This window comes from Pteropus alecto, unplaced genomic scaffold (genome assembly GCF_000325575.1).
Source record: "Pteropus alecto unplaced genomic scaffold, ASM32557v1 scaffold52, whole genome shotgun sequence".
Lineage (NCBI taxonomy): Eukaryota > Metazoa > Chordata > Mammalia > Chiroptera > Pteropodidae > Pteropus > Pteropus alecto.
The window spans coordinates 4585315-4605088 of NW_006433941.1; the positions used below are offsets into that span (position 1 = coordinate 4585315).

General features: G+C 38.6%; 1 protein-coding gene, 1 non-coding gene and 1 pseudogene across 7 annotated transcripts in view; 1 reads left to right on the forward strand and 2 right to left on the reverse strand.

Moving 5' to 3' along the window:
• Positions 1–488: 488 nt before the first annotated feature.
• On the reverse strand, positions 489–562 carry TRNAA-UGC. Its single transcript has one exon. It is a non-coding gene; the product is annotated as a tRNA-Ala (tRNA).
• Positions 563–1589: 1027 nt separating this feature from the next.
• Positions 1590–3573, forward strand: LOC112477045 (annotated as a pseudogene).
• Positions 3574–4600: 1027 nt separating this feature from the next.
• The window catches only part of PRPSAP2 (phosphoribosyl pyrophosphate synthetase associated protein 2), a 53108-nt gene continuing 37934 nt past the window's right edge, over positions 4601–19774 (reverse strand). For all 6 annotated transcript variants that reach the window (XM_015586682.2, XM_006908430.3, XM_015586681.2 and 3 more), the window contains 3 exons: positions 12349–12419; positions 8717–8863; positions 4601–5266 (listed from right to left, as the gene is read on the reverse strand). In XM_015586682.2, coding sequence (XP_015442168.1) covers positions 5108–5266; positions 8717–8863; positions 12349–12419 — 377 coding nt within the window. In that variant the 3' untranslated portion in view covers positions 4601–5107. The remainder of the gene's footprint in view (positions 5267–8716; positions 8864–12348; positions 12420–19774) is intronic.

Sequence of the window (19774 nt, forward strand, 5' to 3'; positions counted from 1 at the left end):
GGATAATACCAAACCCTATATATAGCATGTTTTTCCCTATACATACATACCTGCGATAAAGTTTAATTTATAATTCAGTCAGAGTAGGAGAATAACAACAATAACTAATAATAAAATAGATTAATTATAACAGTATACTGTAATAAAAGTTATGTGAATGGCTTTGAGGTCATTATTAAGTAAAATATAATTTACTTGAACAGAAACACTATGATACCATGGTAGTCAATTTGATAACAGAGATGGCTACTAAGTGACTTAGAACAGCAAGTAATTTAAAACTTATGACTTGTTTATTTCTCGAATTTTCCATTTAATATTTTTTTCCCCTCTTTAATACCACCACCCCCTTCCACCCCTGACCCATGGACGTTGTGGTTTCCCCTTAAGAACTGGATCTCTGAAGGCAGGGCATCCCCTCACATATGCTTGTGGAGTGCACCCGGAGCCAGGTGCATTTGGGGCCTGGTGTACCCAGGTATGGTCCATGGCTCCACCTGGGGCGCGAACCCAAGACCTTCTGCATGCAAAGCAGACGTGCTAACCACTACACTATGGAGCCACACCTGCACTTAATATTTTTGAACTGAAGTTGACTATGGGTAAACTGTACAACATGAAATCACAGATGGGAAGAGAAGAAAACTCGTGTGTGTGTGTGTGTGTGTGTGTGTGTGTGTGTGTGTGTGTGTACTAGACTATTATCAGTTAGTGTGCTTTAACACAGTAAAGTTTTGATTTGATTAAATCCAATGGATCCATTATTTCTGTCGGTGTTAGATCTAAGAAACCATTGCCAAATCCAAGTTCATGAAGATTTACCCTTACATTTTATTCCAAGTTTTATAATTTTAGCTCTTATATATAGGTCTTTATCCATTTTGAGTTAATTTTTGTATAATGGTGTGAAGTAAGAGGCTAGCTTCACTCATACATGGGTATATCTAGTTATCTCAGCACCATTTGTTAAAAACACCATTTAAATTTTTAAAAAATTATTTTAAAGCCCAACATTCTTTTAGCATTGAAAGGTCTTGGCACCCTTGTCAAAAGCGAATAGACCATAGATATAAAGGTTTATTTCTGAACCCTTAATTATATTCTATTGGTCTACTTGTCTCCTCATGCTAGTACCACACTGCTTTGATTACTATTGCTTTGTAGTAGGCTTTAAAATGGAGAAGTGTAAGTTTCCAACTTTGTTCTTCTTTTTCAAGATTGTTTTGGCTATTTGAAGTCCCTGGAGATTCCACCATGTGAATTCTAGGATATATTATTCTGTAGAGATTTGGGTTTAGGGATTAGACAATATGTAAATCATTTTAGGTATATTGTCATCCTCCAATCCATGATCATAGGATGCATTTTTATTTATTTAGGTCTACTTTAATTTCTTTCAATATTTTTATAAAATACATAACATAAAATATATAAAATTTATCATTTCAACCATTGTAAAGTATACAATCCATTAGCTTCTAGTACATTCATAATGTTCTGCAATCATCACCAGTATCTAGTTCTAGGAGTTTTTCATCCTCTCAAATAGAAACTTCTATCTATTAACCAGCCACTCCCCAATCCTCTGACCTCACCCTCTAGCAACCACTCATCAACTTGTGAAACTGCCCAGGCCATCAAAGGTATGCATATCCCAAAAGCCACTAAGTATCTGAAGAATGTCACTTTACAGAAGCAATGTGTGCCATTCCATCGTTACAATGGTAGAGTTGATAGGATGCCTAGGCCAAACAGTGGGGCTGGATGAAGAGTCAGTGGCCCAGAAAGAGTGCTGAATTTTTGCTGCACGTACTTAAAAATGCAGATAGTAATGATGAACTTAAGGGTTTAGATGAAGTTTCTCTGGTCATTGAGCACATTCAAGTGAATAAAGTTCCCAAGATACAGAGCAGAACTTAGAGAGCTTGTGGGCGGATTAACCCCTACATGAGCTCTCCCTGCCACATTGAGACGATCCTCACTGAAAAAAGGCAGATTGTTCCTATACCAGAGGAGGTTGCCCAGAAGAAAAAGGTATTCCAGAAACTTAAGAAACAAAAACTTATGGCCTGAAAGTAAATTTAGTGTAAAATAAATGCTATTAAAAGTAATTAAAAAAAAAGAAAACTGGACATTTTGCATATTATAATGTGGGTAGTCTGGAAATCAGATTCTCCTCCCTCCCCAGTATTTATTGCTGCTTGTGGTTTTTTACATTTGTTTAGTGGTTTTTCTGAACTGATTTTGTAAAGTCTGTATTTTTTGTTGTTTGTGGCAACTGAAGTCCCTGTTCAGTTAGCTGTCAGCTACTGAGTCATCACAGAGTTCCTAAAAAGCCTGAAACCCAAAAAAGAAAAAAGTCTCCCACATGGGCTCTGTTATGTGCCGTGGGTCATGCCTTCAACAGTCAGGCAGTTCACAACTCTGCCTTAGCTCCCACTTCCTGCTTGTGCAGAGTATGATGGTCAGCAAGAAATGAGATCTCGTGGCTTTTTCTGAGCATACACTCACCCTCTGCAATCGTGTGGCTTTCTAGATTCCCAAAGAATGTGTGGGAACTTTACAAAGCCCTTTTCCTTCAGAGCATCTGTAGGGTTAACTCTGAACGTAGCCCCTCCACATACTCAGAAGACTGATAGCTGACGCCAGCAGCCAAGGAATGCAGTACACAAAGAACTTTCAGCAGTGCCTACTCCTAACGACATTTTCTGCTGCTCCCATGGACGTTATCTGCTACTCTAACCAAGCAGCACATCTTGCTCCCATCTGTTGGAGAAGGTGGCTGCTCCCCAATGAGATAACCCCTCCTCTGCTTGTGGGCATAAAAAACTCTGTTTGTTCTTAGTCAGCAGCTTTATTCCTACAGGTCAGACCAGCCACTGCTGAAACTTCCCTGCCTTGAGAGTAATAAACATTTCTCACCCGTTTCTCCTGGTGATTCTTCTGGAATATCCAAACTCAGGTGCAAGTCCCAAGCCTAGGGCTCCTGCGTTACAGCATCTCATTCCCCAGCCTTTCTTCCCAAGCTGTTTGGTTTTATTGTTTGCTCCAAGAGGCAATGGCTAATACATTTGCCTTTAAACTTTTCAACAATTGTTCCTCTCTGCTCTGGGAGAGTTTATTAAGTAAAATAAAGATAATTCTTTGAGCCATTCCTTCAAGGAGCCACCAGACAGGTCTAAACAAACAACTATAATTCTTCGAGAACAAGGTCTATTCTGCTCCCAATGGAACTAGGAACCTATACCAGGAATGCAGGCTGGTATCTTCAATGCTGCCACTAAGCTGGGGGGCAGGTAATGGGACTAGGGTAAAAGCTCTCTTAATGGGGATTCAGCTTTGTGTGTGGGCGCGTGTGTATGGCCATTTACTTGGTTGCTGTAAACTTTTGATCTATTTCTATTATTCCAATAAAGTTGATTGTAACAGTTTTGGCCAATTTATTTTCTGCTTTATGGAGGGACAGACTTTTGGAGGTCTCCACTCCATTATTCTGACATCTGCCAGCTTATTCTTTTTGGAGTAAAAGGAAAATTTGGTCATGTTTACCTTAAAAATAAAAGTTAGTTATCAGCAGAAAAAATTTTATTTTTTAGAAACAGCAAAAAAAATGCAATTCATGACAAGTAAGCTATAGCCAAAGCCATAGACAGGCAAGTTAAACAAAGGAGAGAAACATTATTTTGTAGGGTAAATGGAAGAAATTGGGAGGGGATATTTTGAATGAAAGTTCATCAGAGAAAAGAATTGGGAGGGGTTATTTTGAATGAAAGTTCATCAGAGAAAAGCAGAAGTTCAAGGTGATGACCACAGTTGCTCAATGGCTGAGTTGCTGGACTACATTTCTTGTGGGAGATGCAATGTACACACAGGGCCCCAGGCCTGCTCTAGGGCAAGCTCCCAGGAGTCGTCCTGTCCTCTGGGGAGAGCCAAGAAACCCCAGTATAGCAAACAGTAAGTGACTAATCTTAACTTTGTGCTAAGTCAACTATTTTATTCCATTCTAACAAAGACAGGCAGAAAGCAAAGGTTTAAGGTTTTTTTGAAGAAAAGGTAATCTTTTTCTTGGTAAGAAAGTCTTAATTTTCCCTCTATGAGTCGGATGAAACTGCCCATATGTGACCTTAGTGAGAGAACACACTGGCATAACTCATGGGACCCCAGTGTCCCATACATAGGCTGATAAACTCTAACGTATAAGTTTCGAGTTCTAAACTCTAGGACAGACAATACGTAAGTGCTTGACACTGACGAGGGTCAAGTCACTTGTCCTTTGTGACCTCCCTCCCCCAGCATCTCATCCCCAAGGACATGCAGTGGCACATTTTGTTTGGCGAATGGCTGTGCCATCAAACAAGGAGCACCCGCCCCACCTCCCATGGGCCTGGAATTCAAATTCCTCTCTTGCCACAAATGACGACATATCGAGAATGTGCAGGGCCCTGGACAAGTAGAAAAGTGAACATTACATCTCCAAGAGGCTACTGTATCCCCCAAAAAGTTGTAGAAGAGAAAACTTAATCAAGCCGATGAACATTTCAATATCCACGGCATGCATATTCAGCTTTCGTTTTAGTTATAAAATTGCCAAAACACAAAATTTAAACACACACACACAAACACAGTAAGTTTTTATTCCTTCTTTTGTTGCAGAAAATAAATAATGGTCACATATTTCATATGCTTGTCTATAAAAGCATTTCTAAAAATGTCATTTATTGGATTCAACAATCTAACATTTTGGTTTTCAATTGCAAGTATCATACAGTAGATTGTTTTATTAAATTTTTTAAGCACTTGGGCTCCAACAATTTTGGAAAAAGGCTGTTTGTGAGCTTAAAAATCTTATTCCAAGTTATATTTTAAATAGTATAATGAAGCCTTATTTTATTTAAGAGGAGAATATAGTTTTTTATAAAAATTGCCCAGAAAACTCACAAACACCCAAACCGACATAAAAAGTTGGTCTATCTTCAGAGGAATTAACAAGAAAAGAACAAAACACAAATGGACCCAGGGAAATACATCAAAACAGGCATGATCCTTCACAGTACTCATTCTCACATTTCCAGTTTGGCCCTTGGGAGTTGTAAGAAAGAAAATCTGTTCAGTCATCTAAACCTATGTTTCTGAAAAGGTAGGACATAGACTCCCCATTGTGAATACGACGGATAGCTTCTGAAAGAATCATGCTGATATCCACGGTTTTAATCTTGGGGCACTGGAGCTTCTGAATTTCATGTGGAATTGTATTAGTAACCACCACCTTCAAAACAAGAGAAAAACAAAAAACAAGAGCATCAAGCATCATAAAACCAAGTAGTTTCCTGGCTTGATCTGAAAATCTTATATATTCTCAAATTTCTAAGGAGGACAGTGGGTCTACCATACCTTCAACAATGTTTTCAGTCAATGTGAATACTACCTGTGTTTCTTAGAGATTAAGATTTGATAATCCTACACCCACTAGGACAGCTACAGGCCAAAAGAAAGACAATGAAATGTGTTAGCAAGGATGTGGAGAAACTGGAACCCTAATACACCGCTGGTAGGAATGTAAAATGGTTCAGCTGCTTTGGAAAACAGTCTGACAATTCCTTAAGAGTTTAAACACGGAGTTACCATACGACCCAGCAATTCTACTCCTAGGTATATACTCAAAAGAAATGAAAACATTTGTCCATATGAAAGCTTGAATGTTCCTAATAGCATTATTCACAATAGTCACAAAGCAGAAATAACCCAAATTTCTATCAACTTATGAAGAGATAAAAATGTATCCTATCCGTACAATAAAATATTCAGCAATAAAAAGAAATGAAGTATTGATACATGTTACAACATGAACCTTGAAAGCATTATGCTGAGTAAAAGAAGCAAGACATAAAAGACCAATATTATATGATTCTGTTTACATGAAATATCCAGATTAGGTAAATCTACAGACACAGAAAGTAAATTAGTGGTTGCCTAGGGCCGAATGGATTGAGAGAAAATGATAACTATAGGCAGTGAATAATACACAATGAAATATATATATGTCTTACTGTTGAACTGTACACCTGAAACTTACTGGATTTCATTAACCAGTGTCATCATAATAAAAATAAACAAACCGCATACATACATACATACATACATACATACATAAGAAAGAGAAAAAAATGAGAGTGACTGCTAATAGGTATGAGGTTTCTTTCTGGGGGGGATGAAAATGTTCTACAATTGATTGTGGTAATGGTTGCACAACTCTTTAAATATACTAAAAACCACTGAACTATATACTTTAAATGGGTGAATTTATGGTATGTGAACTATATCTCAATAAAGCTATTATTTTAAAAAGTTAAGATTTGATTAAAATCAAAAAAGGGAGAAAACAAGCACTTTTCAACAGCTACAAAGGGAAACAATAAAAATCTTCAGCCTTCTTAAAAGACAGAATGGGAATAATTATTATTTATCATATATACTCCCTACTTTCAAAATAAGCCTCAGGACAGCTTATAATAAAGAAGTACATACACAATGAGACTGCTGAAACAGACAATCAGGAATTATTCAAAATCAGCACCAGGAACACAAAAACTTAGTCTAATGTAATTATTGTGACTCATCATTTGGTATTTGACCTTCCTGGTAACTAAGGCAAAACTGGAAACATAAAGGGTTATGTAAGTATCATGACCTGTAAAAGGGAAAACAGTTCCCAAAGGAAAGAAATATCCCCTCACTGGTATCAAACAGAATTTTTTGCACCATTCACACAGAATCAATGTGCACAGTGCCCCCTGGAGTGCACCATGTGATGACCTTGTGGGCTCAGTTTTTCTCACTAAATAACTACTCTGTTTTTGGAAAATGAACTTTCCAAAAATTATTCTAAGCACTTTTTAAAAATAACAGATTTACTGAGATATAATTCAGACATCATTCGATTTATCTGTTTTTTAAGGTGAAAAAAATTATTTTGTGCATGCAAATACATGTCAAGTACTGCAAACATTTTCCATCAACTTTCTCTCAAACAGTGAAAATCATGATGCTCTATTCTGTGAACAGCCTAATTCACCCATTTAAAGTGTACAATTCAACGGTTTTTAGAACATTCAAAGCTGTGTTTAATATCTCCCCTAAAAGAAGCCCTATACCCCTTAGCTGTCACTCCTAGTTTCACCCTTCCCCAAATCCCTGGCAACCACTAATCTACTATTTATATAGGTGCCTATTATGAGTATTTGACTACTTTTAATTTAAAAAAAGAAAGAAAGAAAAACACTTCAAATCTTAATTTATCAACCCAAGGCACTATCTACTGGCTCCTATTCTGAAAGAAGCGGAAATTTAGTCTCTCTCCACTTCTCCCACCTCCTAACTTGTCGATTCTTCCATTACTTTTACGTTGCTCAAAACTTTATAATCTACTGTGCAACTATGTTTCGTGTGTAGGTCTATATGAAAAACCTTCATTCCTAACCAGAGTGAGCATAAGAATCTAGTCTAGACATTGGTTACTGCCTCAACTCTTAAGCATGTCGGTGATGGAGCACTCTCAGGGACGTGAAGGCATCTACAGGGGCGGCCTCTCCACTGAAGAGCTTCTGCTGCTAGACTCACATCTGCCTCTGCTGGTTTTTATGCCTCCTCTCCAAAATCCACTCTGCTCTAAGAGGCCTGGCTCCAGCAGTCCCCTCTCCACCTTTCTCTGGTCTGCTCTTTCTAATCTGCCTGAACACAGCTCCCATGAGAACCCTTCCTAGTGCCACATGGACAGACTGGTGAGAGCTGCCCTGGGCCTGAAGTATTCTCACTTTACTTGATATGTGAATTCTGAATTGTTGATTTTGCCTCCTTGAATGCCTATAATGCCATTCTGGGTTCTGAGTCAGTTTTGTCCAGCTGAGTGAGGAGGCTGGATTGATCAGAGCCATGTCTGGCCTTCTGACTGTGTTAGCGCATCTTGAGCCCATCAGAGGTGATAAACACAGGGCCAGGCTTAAGGAGATCTATGTGAAGAGTAAAAATGTGAGACTCAGAAAAGTAAAAGGAGTTTGACTAATTTAAGATTCAATACCCAGAAATCTAGAGAGGATGGCACTTCTACTTAAGAGATAATAATAATGTGATTTGTACAATCAACCCCCAGGCTGCCTGGCTGGCCTGTGGAATGAGGGAGGTGCACAAAGCAAGGCAAATAAACCCGGCCAGCCTTGCATCAGCCACACTGAGAGCCAGAGACAGCATAGAAAAACTGCCCTGTTGGCCTTCCTCTCTCAATTTCATTCCATGGGTGGCTGTACCAGGGACAGAGATGGGCTTTGGCATCAAGCAAACTAAGGTCTAAACCCAAATGTTCAGCCTACTAGCTGTCTGACCTTAAGTCACTTAACTATTCTGATGCACAATTTCTCTTCTCTCTAAAATGGGTGGTGACGTGGACACTGCAGGGCTGTGATGAAGCTCAGGGAGGGTGTGTGCACAGCACTGGGTAGTGTCAGCACAGACTATGTGCTCCATTTATGAGATTATTAAAACTATTAACTATTATCATGAACAAAAGACAGAGGCTTATAGTCAATGAAATACAAACACAACCCATTTTTAGAAGCCATTCATAACTACAAAATAACTCCTTCTTCACCTACTCTCTGTAGCTACAGATCAGGAGATGCCAGAGTGGAAGGACAGGGGCACCCACACATGGCCTGGCTGTTACCTCATCGATGGCAGATTCTTCAATCAGTCGAGGAGCATCTGAGGATAACAAGCCATGAGTCGCCATCACAAAGATCTTGTATGCACCTCTCTCCTTCAGGGTCTCTGCTGCAGCAAGAAAGCTGTCGACATCATCGATAATGTCATCCTGTCAAATTACAGATTGAGTGAAAGGTACATGAACACTTTTGCAAAAGTGGGTTTAGACAACCAGGAAAAAGAAAGGGTCTAATTTTACAATGACAGATTTGCTGTTCCGTTTAAACATGTCCAGATGGCACAGTCACATGGCTCTGTCACTGCTCTCATTGCATTCCCTCCAAGCCTTTTACAGCATCTCTCCTGCATGGTTCTGTCTTGTCTCTCCACCATACTTGATGCTCCCCAGGGTTTCCATCTCTATAAACCTATGGTCCAAACTGTACCCTCACCATGACGTGCTCCAGAAATGTTCACTGAATGCTTTTTAAAAATACATAGAACTGTTAGAAAATGCTTTGACTCTGGGTGGTTATTTCCTCTCTTCTTGCTACTTTTCCTTATTTTCCAAATTTTCTCCCTGGGCATACGGGAAATATGCTTTTTACATGTTTTTATAATAGGAAAAACAATAATTATTATTTTTAACAGTATACCCAGTCCAGTGGTTTCCAATCTATGGGCCACAGATTCCCAGTCTGAGATAATAAAAAATACATATACTGGTCTCTGCCCCTGGTTCCTGGGACAGGGCTTCTGAAACCATGGTATATTCCTAAGTGATAAGAGCACTAGGAACATCTTTTGTTCTGATATTTGGTCTTTGACCCTGTCCCTAACACAGAGTTCCTGAAACCCTTGTTATTTCTTGGATGACAGAACTGTGTTTTGTTCTAATGAGAAGGTTCTGAGTGCGGTCCTGGATGGCTTGAGAATGGGGGCTGGTCACTGGGAAGACCAAGTCATGATCAGAAGCTTTGGAATTTTCAGCCTCACCCCCACTTCTCCAGAGAGAGTACAGGGGCTGGAAATGGAGTTAATAATTGATCACGCCTATGTGAGGAAGCCTCCATAAAATCCCAATAGCAAGGGGTTCATAGAGCTTCTAGGTCAGTGAACAAAACTATGAACCACGAAGGTGATGTACTCGAACTCCATAGGGACATAAGCTCCTCTGCTTGGGACCCTCCAAGACCTCACCCTATGCATGTCTTCATCTGGCTGTTCATCTGTATCCTTTATCACATCCTTTAATAAACTGATAAATGTAAGTTATGTGAGTTCTGTGAGCCACTCTAGCAAGTTCATCCAACTGAGGAGGAGGTCACGGCAACCTCAGATATGAAACCAAATTGTACAGAAGTTGTGAGTAATCTGGGGACCTGCTACTTGCTAAAGGCATGTGAAGGGTGGTAGGAGCAGTCTCGTGGGACTGAGCCCTTAATCTGTGGGATGTGACACTATCTCCAGGTAGACAGTGTCAGAATTGAGTTAAATTGTAGGACAGCCAGCTAGTGTGGGGAAAAAAAATCTCTACACATTTGGTGACCAAAAGTGTTTTGTGTGAGTAGTAAAGAAGACACACGAGAGAAACACAAGAGGTGGATAACGGAGTCTTTCCTATTACAATCAGGCTACCAAAGTTATTTTAAGCCCATTAGCGTATCAAGCATCATCTACAGTTGAATAAATATTCAGGTTTTATACACACACACACACAAATACATATGTAACTCTTTTCAAATGTATACTGATATTACTATGACCAAAGGAAAAAAACATATATATATTACTTTAAAAGTACTACTGGTAAAATGGTATAGCCACTCTGAAAAATAGTTTGACAGGTTCTTATAAAACTATACTTGCAATTACCATGCAAGCCAACAACTGCACTTTTGATTATTTATCCCAGAAAAATTAAAACTCTGTTGGCACAAAAACCCATAAACATATGTACATAGCAGTTTTATTTCTAATAGCAGAAAAATGGAAATAATCCAAATTTCCTTCAACAAATGAGTGGTTAAACAAATTGCTGTACCTACATACATGGAATACTACCCAACAATAACAGGACGAACTTTATTAATATACGAAACCACCTAGATCTTCAGGGAATCATGCTAAGTGAAAAAAATCAATCTCAAAAGACTACATACTATATATTCCATTATTGAGACTTTCTTAAAATCATGATTATAAAGACAGAGGACAGATTAGTGACTGCCACAAGTTAGGATCAGGTGGAGAAGAGGTGGATGTGGCTATAAAGGCTAGCGGGAGGGAGCTTTGTGAAGGAACAGTTCTGTATCTTGACTGCAGTGGTGGTTGCACGAAGCTGCACATGTGATAAGATTGCATACATCTATACACACGCGTAAGCCTGGTGCTATCTTGAGCGCTATATATAGTGGCAATCTGAATTTCCAGACTGTTACTATACTACAGTTGAGCAAGCAGGAGGAAGCTAGGTAAAGACTATACAAGACCTCCCTGTACATTTTTTTTTTTTTTTTGCTGCTTCCTATGAATCTATAATTACTTCAAAATAAAACTTTTTTCTTTAATGCAGTTATAGTAGAAAGGGAAAAAAAGTTATATTGAATTCGTAGCATTTTGTTTCTACAGACTTCGGTAACTAAAAAATAAATTAATGGACAGCTATCCCCTATATGGTGACATCAGAGATTTTCTAACAAAATTATGAGCACTGAGAATAATGTGGGACTGACCATGGAGGCTTGGTAAACTGGTGCAACCACTTCGGTAACAATCAGGCACCACCCAGTAAAGTTGGAAATGTGTGTACTTTCAGGCTCAATAACTCCACTCACAGGCACCTAGAAAGTCTTGCATGTATGCACCAGAAAATAGGTACAAAAATGTTCAAAGCAGTATTATTTGGAAATAGGAAAAACTGTATGTTCAATGCCCAGAGAACAGAAAATAAGTTGTGTAATAGTTATACCATGGAACACCATACAGTGAAAAAGAATAATGTACAACTACATGTTACTAATACAGAGAAATCTCAAAACAGTGAGAACAAAAAAGTCACAAAGTACACAAAGACTTCATTATATACACATCAAAAACATGCAAAACAAAACGATATAGTGTTTAGAACACATGTACTCACTGTAGACTGTAAGGATAAGTAAGGGCATGAATGACAACTCTCAGGCCAAGTGACAACCTTGTGGAGGGGGTGGGGGTGGGGGAGAAGAGAGAGACCAGAGAAAAGCCCCGAAGCGCTGCAAAGGTACCTGACAATGTCCTGTTTCCAAGTTGAGTCGTGAGTACCTATGTGTTCATTTTATTCTAATTTAAACTATACGGCATTAAATGTACTCCTTTTGTGAAGTGTGAGAGGACGTGTTTTAAACAGTTATCATCAATTTTGTACCCTATTTTCATCACAAAACAATTTTTCATGTTATGATAAACAACTGTACAATATTTAGCTAAGCAGTTAACAATGTCTTAATAAACTGATGATAACAATTTTGGCACCAAAGTAAATATTTAGCACAAGGCACCAACTTAACTGAGACTTACCTGGCCATACCACTATTCCCACATAATTAACAAGTAAGTCAACAGAATAACAATTATAAATATAACAATTAATAGTAAAAGAGGTTTGCATACCACGATGATGGCGATCCTTCCTCCCACATCGCCAACAACTGTGATTGGAGGCTTTTCTTTAGGAATCAGCACTGGTCAGAATAAAACACACACATACACACACACAAATTTCTATATTAAAAAGTAAGTCAAAGCCTTCAGAAAGTCAATGTCTCATGATAAAAAGACCCAAGAAACTAGAAATATAAGGGAACTTCCTCAACCTGATAAAGGGCAACTATGAAAAACTTTCCCCTAAGACCACGAACAAGACAAGGATGCCCACACACACACATTTTATTTATCCATTCATCCAATGATGGACAACCTAGAACTGATTTTTCACAAGGGTGTCAAGACCATTAAGTGGAGAAAATAGTCTTTTCCAAAATGGTGGTGAGAAAACAATATCCACATGCAAAAGAATGAAGCTGGACTCCTACTTACACCATATATAAAAATTAACTCAAAATATGTCAAAGATCTAAAAATAAGAGCTAATACTATAAAACTCTAAGGAGAAAACCTGGGAGTAAATCTTCATGACCTCGAATTTGGCACCAAAAGACAAGTGCAAATATATAAAAATAAACTGAACTTCATCAAAATTAAAAACTTTGATGCATCGAAGGACACTATCAAGAAAGTAAAAAGACAATCTATAGAATGAGAGAAAATACTTGTTTTTCATATGTTTGATAAGAGTTTAGTGTCCAGAATATATAAAGAACTCTTACAACTCAACAATGAAAAAACAAACAACCCAATTTAAAAATGGGCAAAAGATCTGAATATTCCTCCAAAGAAGATAAACAAATGGACAACAAGCACATGAAAAGATGCTCAATGTCATCAGCAATTAGGGAAATGCTAATCAAAATTACTAAGAAGTTCCACTTCAAACCCACTTGGATGATGATAAAGACTAACTGGAACTCAAACAATCAGTCAGGAGGGTCTATGAGAGGAGCTAGGGCTTATGGCAGTTCTTGCACTCTATGTAATCACGAGAACCCTACAGAAAGAGCTCCATGTTCATAATAAAGCTCTATGGTTCTAACTTCCCCTTCCCTTAACTCCCATTTTCCCTCATATAAATACCCCTCCATCTCGGCACATAGGCCAGAGTGTGCGTGTGGCTTGCCACGTCTGCATGCACTGGGTTGCAACCTTTTTTCCTGAATAAATCCTTTTTGTTGACAAAATACCTAGTCTATATTATTTTTCAGTTGACAATGACTACAATCAAAAAATAAGAAAATAAGTGTAGGTAAGGATGTGGATAAACTGGAACCTTTGTACATTGCTGGTAGAAATGTAAAATGGTATAACTGCTATGAAAAGTTTGGTGGTTCCTCAAAAAGTTTAACATAAAGTTACCATATGATCCAGCAATTCCAATCCTAAGTATAGACCCGGGAGAAATAAAATATGTCTGCACAAAACTTGTACATGAATGCACATAGCAGTATTATAGCCAAAAGGTAGAAAAACTCAAGTATCCATCAAAGGATGGCTGCATAAACAAGTTTTGGCATATCCATACAATGGAATATTATTTAGCCATCAAAAGGAATAAAGCACTGGACATGCAATAACTTGGATGAACTTCAAAGACATTATGCTAAGTGAAAGAAACTAACATAAAAGGTCACATACTGTATGCTTCCATTTATATGAAATGTCCAGAAAAGGCAAATTTATAGGGACAGAAAGATTAGTGGTTGCCAGCAGATGGGAGAAAGGGGTATGGGGAGTGATTACTTAACAGGTAGGGGTGTTCTTCCGGGTGATGAAACATTTGAAACTAGAAAGAAATGGTAGTTGCATGACACTGTGAATGTACTAAATGCCAGTGAACTATACATTCTGAAATGGTTAATTTTATGTTATGTGACTTTCACTTCAATTTTTTAAAAAAGTCAATGTCACTAAAGAAAAAAGTAAAACTGCTCTAGATCAGGCCTTCTCAACCTTGGCACCACTGACATCTTGGACCAGTAATTCTTTGTTGTGGGAGATGTCCTGTGTGTTATAGGATGTTTAGCAGCATCTTTGGCCTCCACTCACTCAATGCCAGTAGCAATCCCCTCACTTGTGACAATCAAAAATGTCTCCAGACATTTCCAAATGTCTTCAAGGGGACAAAATCCATATCACCCCTTCCCCTAGTTGAGAACCACTGCTCTAGATTAAAAGAGACTAAAAACGATTGACAATTAAATACAATCTGTGAACCTAGGCTGGTGTGTGGGGGGAGGGGACAGAAATGTAAAGCCAAACAAAGCAAGATAAATCTCAAAACTGAAGTAATTTTTTACATTTTCAACACTCCTTTTCCCAGACATTTGACCCCAATATTGGTGAAAGAGTATAATGGTACAGTTCTTTAGGAAATCAATTTGACAAAGAGCCATATAAAAAGTCATACCTTTGATTCATTAATCTCATCTTCAGATATTTATAATGAAATAAGCCCAAGTATGGAAAAAGTTTTGCACCACATATGTTTATTGCAACATTATATTGGCAAAGATCAAGAGAAAACACAGATACCCAGTCATACCCCTGTTGGGCAATCTAAGCCACACCCATAAGATGGGATTTTAGACAGCCATTAAAAATGTTTACACAGAAACAAATTCATAGATACAGAGAACAATTTGATGGTTGCCAGAAAGGGTGGGAGGGTGAAAAAAGGGAAGGGATTAAGAAGTATAAATTGGTAGTTACAAAATAGTTATGAGAATGTAAAGTATAGCATAAGAAATATATTTAATAATACTGTAATAACTATGTATGTGTTAGACGGGTACTAGATTTATCAGGGTGAACACCTGTATCTAACATAAATGTCTAATCGCTATGTTGTATACCTGAAACTAATATAATATCATATACCAACTAAAACTAAAAAATGTCATTTACAAAAGTTTTTAATGATTTGGGAAAAGATATGTTATAAAGCTGAGAGAAGACAGCTATGCACAATTAGGTAATCAATATGGATCACAGCTCTAATGAAAACAAGAAAGGAAAAAAAATGAAATGAGGCCCATTAAAATATAAAAGTAGTGTCTCCGAATTAAGCACTGATTCAATGGATTAAGCACTGATTTCTTTTTTTAATTTTATTATATTTTGGGGGTGACATGGGTTAAGATTACATAGGTTTCAAGTGTACAATTCTATAATACATTATCTGTATATTGCATTGTATATTCACCACTCAAAGTCAAGTCTCCTTCTGTCACCATATATTTGACCCCCTTTACCCCTCTTCTACCTCCCACCACCCCCATTTCTGGTAACCACCATACTGTTGTCTGTGTCTATGAGTTTTTGTTTGTTTGAAACTTACTTTTTGTTTTTAATTAACAATTTTTTATTTTTCAGTTATAGTTGGCAGACAATACTTTTAGTTTCAGGTGTACAACACAGTGATTAAACATCTATATAATTCACAAAGTGATCACCCCAATAAACCTAGTACCCATCAGACACCATTCATAGTTATTACAATATTATTGGCTATACTCTTGATGCTATATTTTCTATCTCCATGACTATTTTATAACTGCCAATTTGTACTTTAATCCCTTCCTCCTTTTTCACTGACCTCCTTCAACACCCTCCCATCTGGTAACCCTCAATATGTTCTCTGTATCTATGAGTTTGTTTCTGTTTATTTTGTTCTTTAGATTCCACATGTACATGCAATTATATGGCACTGTCTTCCTCTATCTTATCTGATTTACTCCACTCAGCACACTACACTCTAGGTCTATCATGAAATATCTCTCCATCCCTTTACTTTTAGTCTGTATCTTTCTTTTAATCTGAAGTGAGTCTCTTGCAGGCAGCATATGTAAGGATCTTGTTTTCTTATCCATTCAGTAACCCTATTGTTTGACTGGAGCATTTAATTCTTTTTCATTTGAAGTACTCATTGATAGATATGTAGTTATTGCCATTCTTTATTTAGACTTTTGATACATTTTTTTCCTTCTTTTTAAAGAAGTCCCTCCAACATTTCCTATAATACTGGTTTGTAGGTGATGAACTCCTTTAGCTTTGTCTTGCCTGGGAAGCTCTTTATCTGTCCTTTGATTCTAAATAATAACTTTGCTGGGTAATCTGGGTTGTAGATCCTGGGTTTTTAACACTTTGAAAATTTTGTGCCATGCCCTTCTATCATGTAAAGTTTCTATTGAGAAATTGGCTGACAGTCTTATGTGTGTTCCTTTGTATGTAATAATTGATTTCCTCTTGCTGCTTTTACGATTCTCTCTTTGAATTTAACCTTTGGCGTTCTAATAATGATGTGTCTCGATGTGGGTTTCTTTGGGTTCATCTTATCTGGGACTCTGAACTTCCTGGGGTTGTATGTCTATTTCCCTCATCAAGTTAGGGAAGTTTTACATCATTTCTTCAAATAAGTTTTCAATTCCTTGCTCTCTCTTGTCTCCTTCTGGTAACCCTATGATGCAAAGGTTGGTATGCTTCATGTTGTCTCAGAGACTTCTTAAACTATCTTTGCTTTTTTAGATTCTTTTTTCTTGTTGCTGTTATGATTGCATGTCGTCTGCTACCCCATCCTCTATGCCGCTGATTCGATCGTTCGTTTCATCCACTCTGTTGATTCCCTCTAATATATTCTTCATCTCAGATGTTGTAGTATTCATTTCTGGTTCCCTATTATGTTTTCCATCTCTATTTTTATGTTTTTTATCTCTTTGTTAAAGTTCTCACTGAGTTCATCTACTCTTCCCCTAAGTTCCATGAGCATCCTTATAAGCAGTGTTTTAAACTCTGTATCTGGGATATTGATTGTCTCTATTTTGGCGAATTCTTGTTCTGGAGCTTTGTTCTGTTCTTTCATGTGGGTCATTCTTGTCTCCCCATTTTGGCTGCTTCCCTGTGTCTGTTTCTATGTATTAAGTAGGGTTCCTAAATCTCTGGTCTTCGTAGAGTGGCTTTATATAGTAGGTGTGCTGCGGGGTCCCTTGGCACAGACTTGGGAGGGGTACAGCTGCAGGTCAAGTTCAGCCACAGCCTGTGCACCTCCAGGACCACCTGGTAAGAGTCACCAAGCAATCCATCTGTGGATTGCTTGGTGACTCTTACCAATCCAAAGAGTCACCAAGCAATCCATCTGTGCTGAGCTTACAGGTGCCTTGAAGGGCCAAGTCAGAAACTGAGGCTGGCTACCATTGGTGCAGGGCTTGGGGCTGCTTAGCAAGAGGTACAGGGCATGCTGAAGCCAGATGCTGAGTTTTCTGAGCCTTTGAGAGGTCTTATGAAAGTTCACAATGAGAGCCAAGACAGCCCGTTTGTATGGAATAAATCACTAGAAGCTGCTTAGGTGGGCCCACAAGTTGGGATGGGCAGAGTCTCAGGGAATCCCCTGGGCGGAGCAACCTGTGTTATCCAGGTTGAAGGCAATGCCTGTGTCTGAAGTCTGGGAGTGGGGAGGGCTCAACAAAAGAGCAATGACTTCTGCCTGTACCTTTGTCCAAGAGAAAGGCGCCTCTCCAGCCCTCTCCCTGAAGTCTGACAACTCAGCACCTCCCCGTATGTCCCTGGTGCCCCTCAAGCAACTGCCCCAGCGCTGGAGCTCAGAGCTAGTGGGTCCATCAGCAAGTAAGGCGAAGTGTAGACTCTTTAAGAGGAAGGTCTCTGCTTCTCGCAGCACACCGTCTCAGCCAACCTCTGCTGGTTTTCACTGCCAGAAGTTGTGGGGACTTCTCTTCTAGCACTGGACCTCTGTGCTGGGGAGTACAGACCTCTGGGCTGGGACCCCTCACTCCTCAGGTAGGGTGGCTCTGCAGCCAAGATAACCCTCACAATTGTAGATCGCCACATGCGATTGTGGGACTGGGCCTTTTCGCGTCTCCGCCCATCCTACTGTTTTGAGGTGACATGTTAGTTGAGGTGACCTAGTTGTAGGACCTCTGGTGACTCGTGTACTGGTTGCTCTGCAGATTTGTTATAATTTTGGTGTGGTTGCTAGAAAAGGCAGGTATAGCCTCTACCTTCTACGCCATCTTCAATCACTAAGCACTGATTTTCTTCTAACTTTTATGCATTATAATGTCTTGAATAATTATATGTGTTTATATTCTGAAAAAGTACTTTCATTTTCCTTTTTAGTTGGTATTTTTCATCTATAAGAAACCAGATGATACAAAATTTTAAAAATCTAATGCTAAATATCAAAATCTTTTGATATAATCAAAATGTTAAAATATATATTTGAGATGCCACAGGACTAATGCTTTCTTTTCCTTTAATATTTCCATTTACTATTAACTTAAGCATCATACATAGGATGTCAAGCCATCAAATATACAAAACGGTTCAATATTTAAGATCTGTGAAATTAAATTCTAGTATATCACCCCAAAAGTTCTTTAGTGATCACTATTTGAGTCAAAATGTAAACAAAGAAACATTATAATTAAAATTAAAATCATGAACACAAATAAGTAGATAAAGGAATGTTAGAACTTAGCAATCATCCAGTCTTTCCCCCTCATTTTCAGATGGGAAAACAGCAGCTCCATTTCTATAGTCCAGAAATGACTAGCTAAGACAACATATAAAGCTAACGCCCAGAAGTTACAAAGGAGCTGGTTCATCTAAAGGTTGCTGACGTGTTCCTAAACACAGCCTGCAAAATCCCAAAATAGGAATGTACTTTCCTCTATGCTCAGGGAAATGGCTCATCCCACCAGTGGGCCAATGGGCCCTTGTAGGGCCCTCGTAGGGCTTCCTAACACAAGCCGTTCACTGAGCAGGCAAGGGCTCTGAGAGGGGGGGCTGGCCACAGATCTGACGCCCGCAACCTTGGAGCACAAGCACACACGCAAATGAGTGGAAAGTCTGATTAACAAATTCTGAACCCTGGCTCCATCCCCAGCTCTCCCTCACACCCACTGCCACTCCCTCACCCCCTGCAGAGCAGTGATGTACACTAAACCACAAATGCAAGGACATATATAATTTTAAATTTTCTAGTAGCCACGTTACAAAAGCACAAAGAAACAGATGAAATTAAATATATTTTATTTAATCCAGTGTATTAAAAATATCATTTAACATGTAATCAATAAAAAAATGACTAATAAGATCTTTCACCTTATGGTTTTCACATCAAGAGTGCATGTCCTTCACACTCTTAGCACTCCTCATCTCCCATTTACCCCATTCCAGGGGGCAGATGCCACACATGGCAACACTGCCCAGCACAGTCTTCGAGATCAAAGCCCTCCCACCATAAATTTGCTTAAGTTTTATCAGCCTCCCAAATAACCTACACTAGAAATCAGCACCACACCCAAATAGATACCGTCACACAAGGATCATCTCTCCCATCTATTTTCCTAAAGGCTCGTTTATCTTTCCAAAAGGTCATTAGTTTTCCCCTAAATGCCCTTGTCCCCAT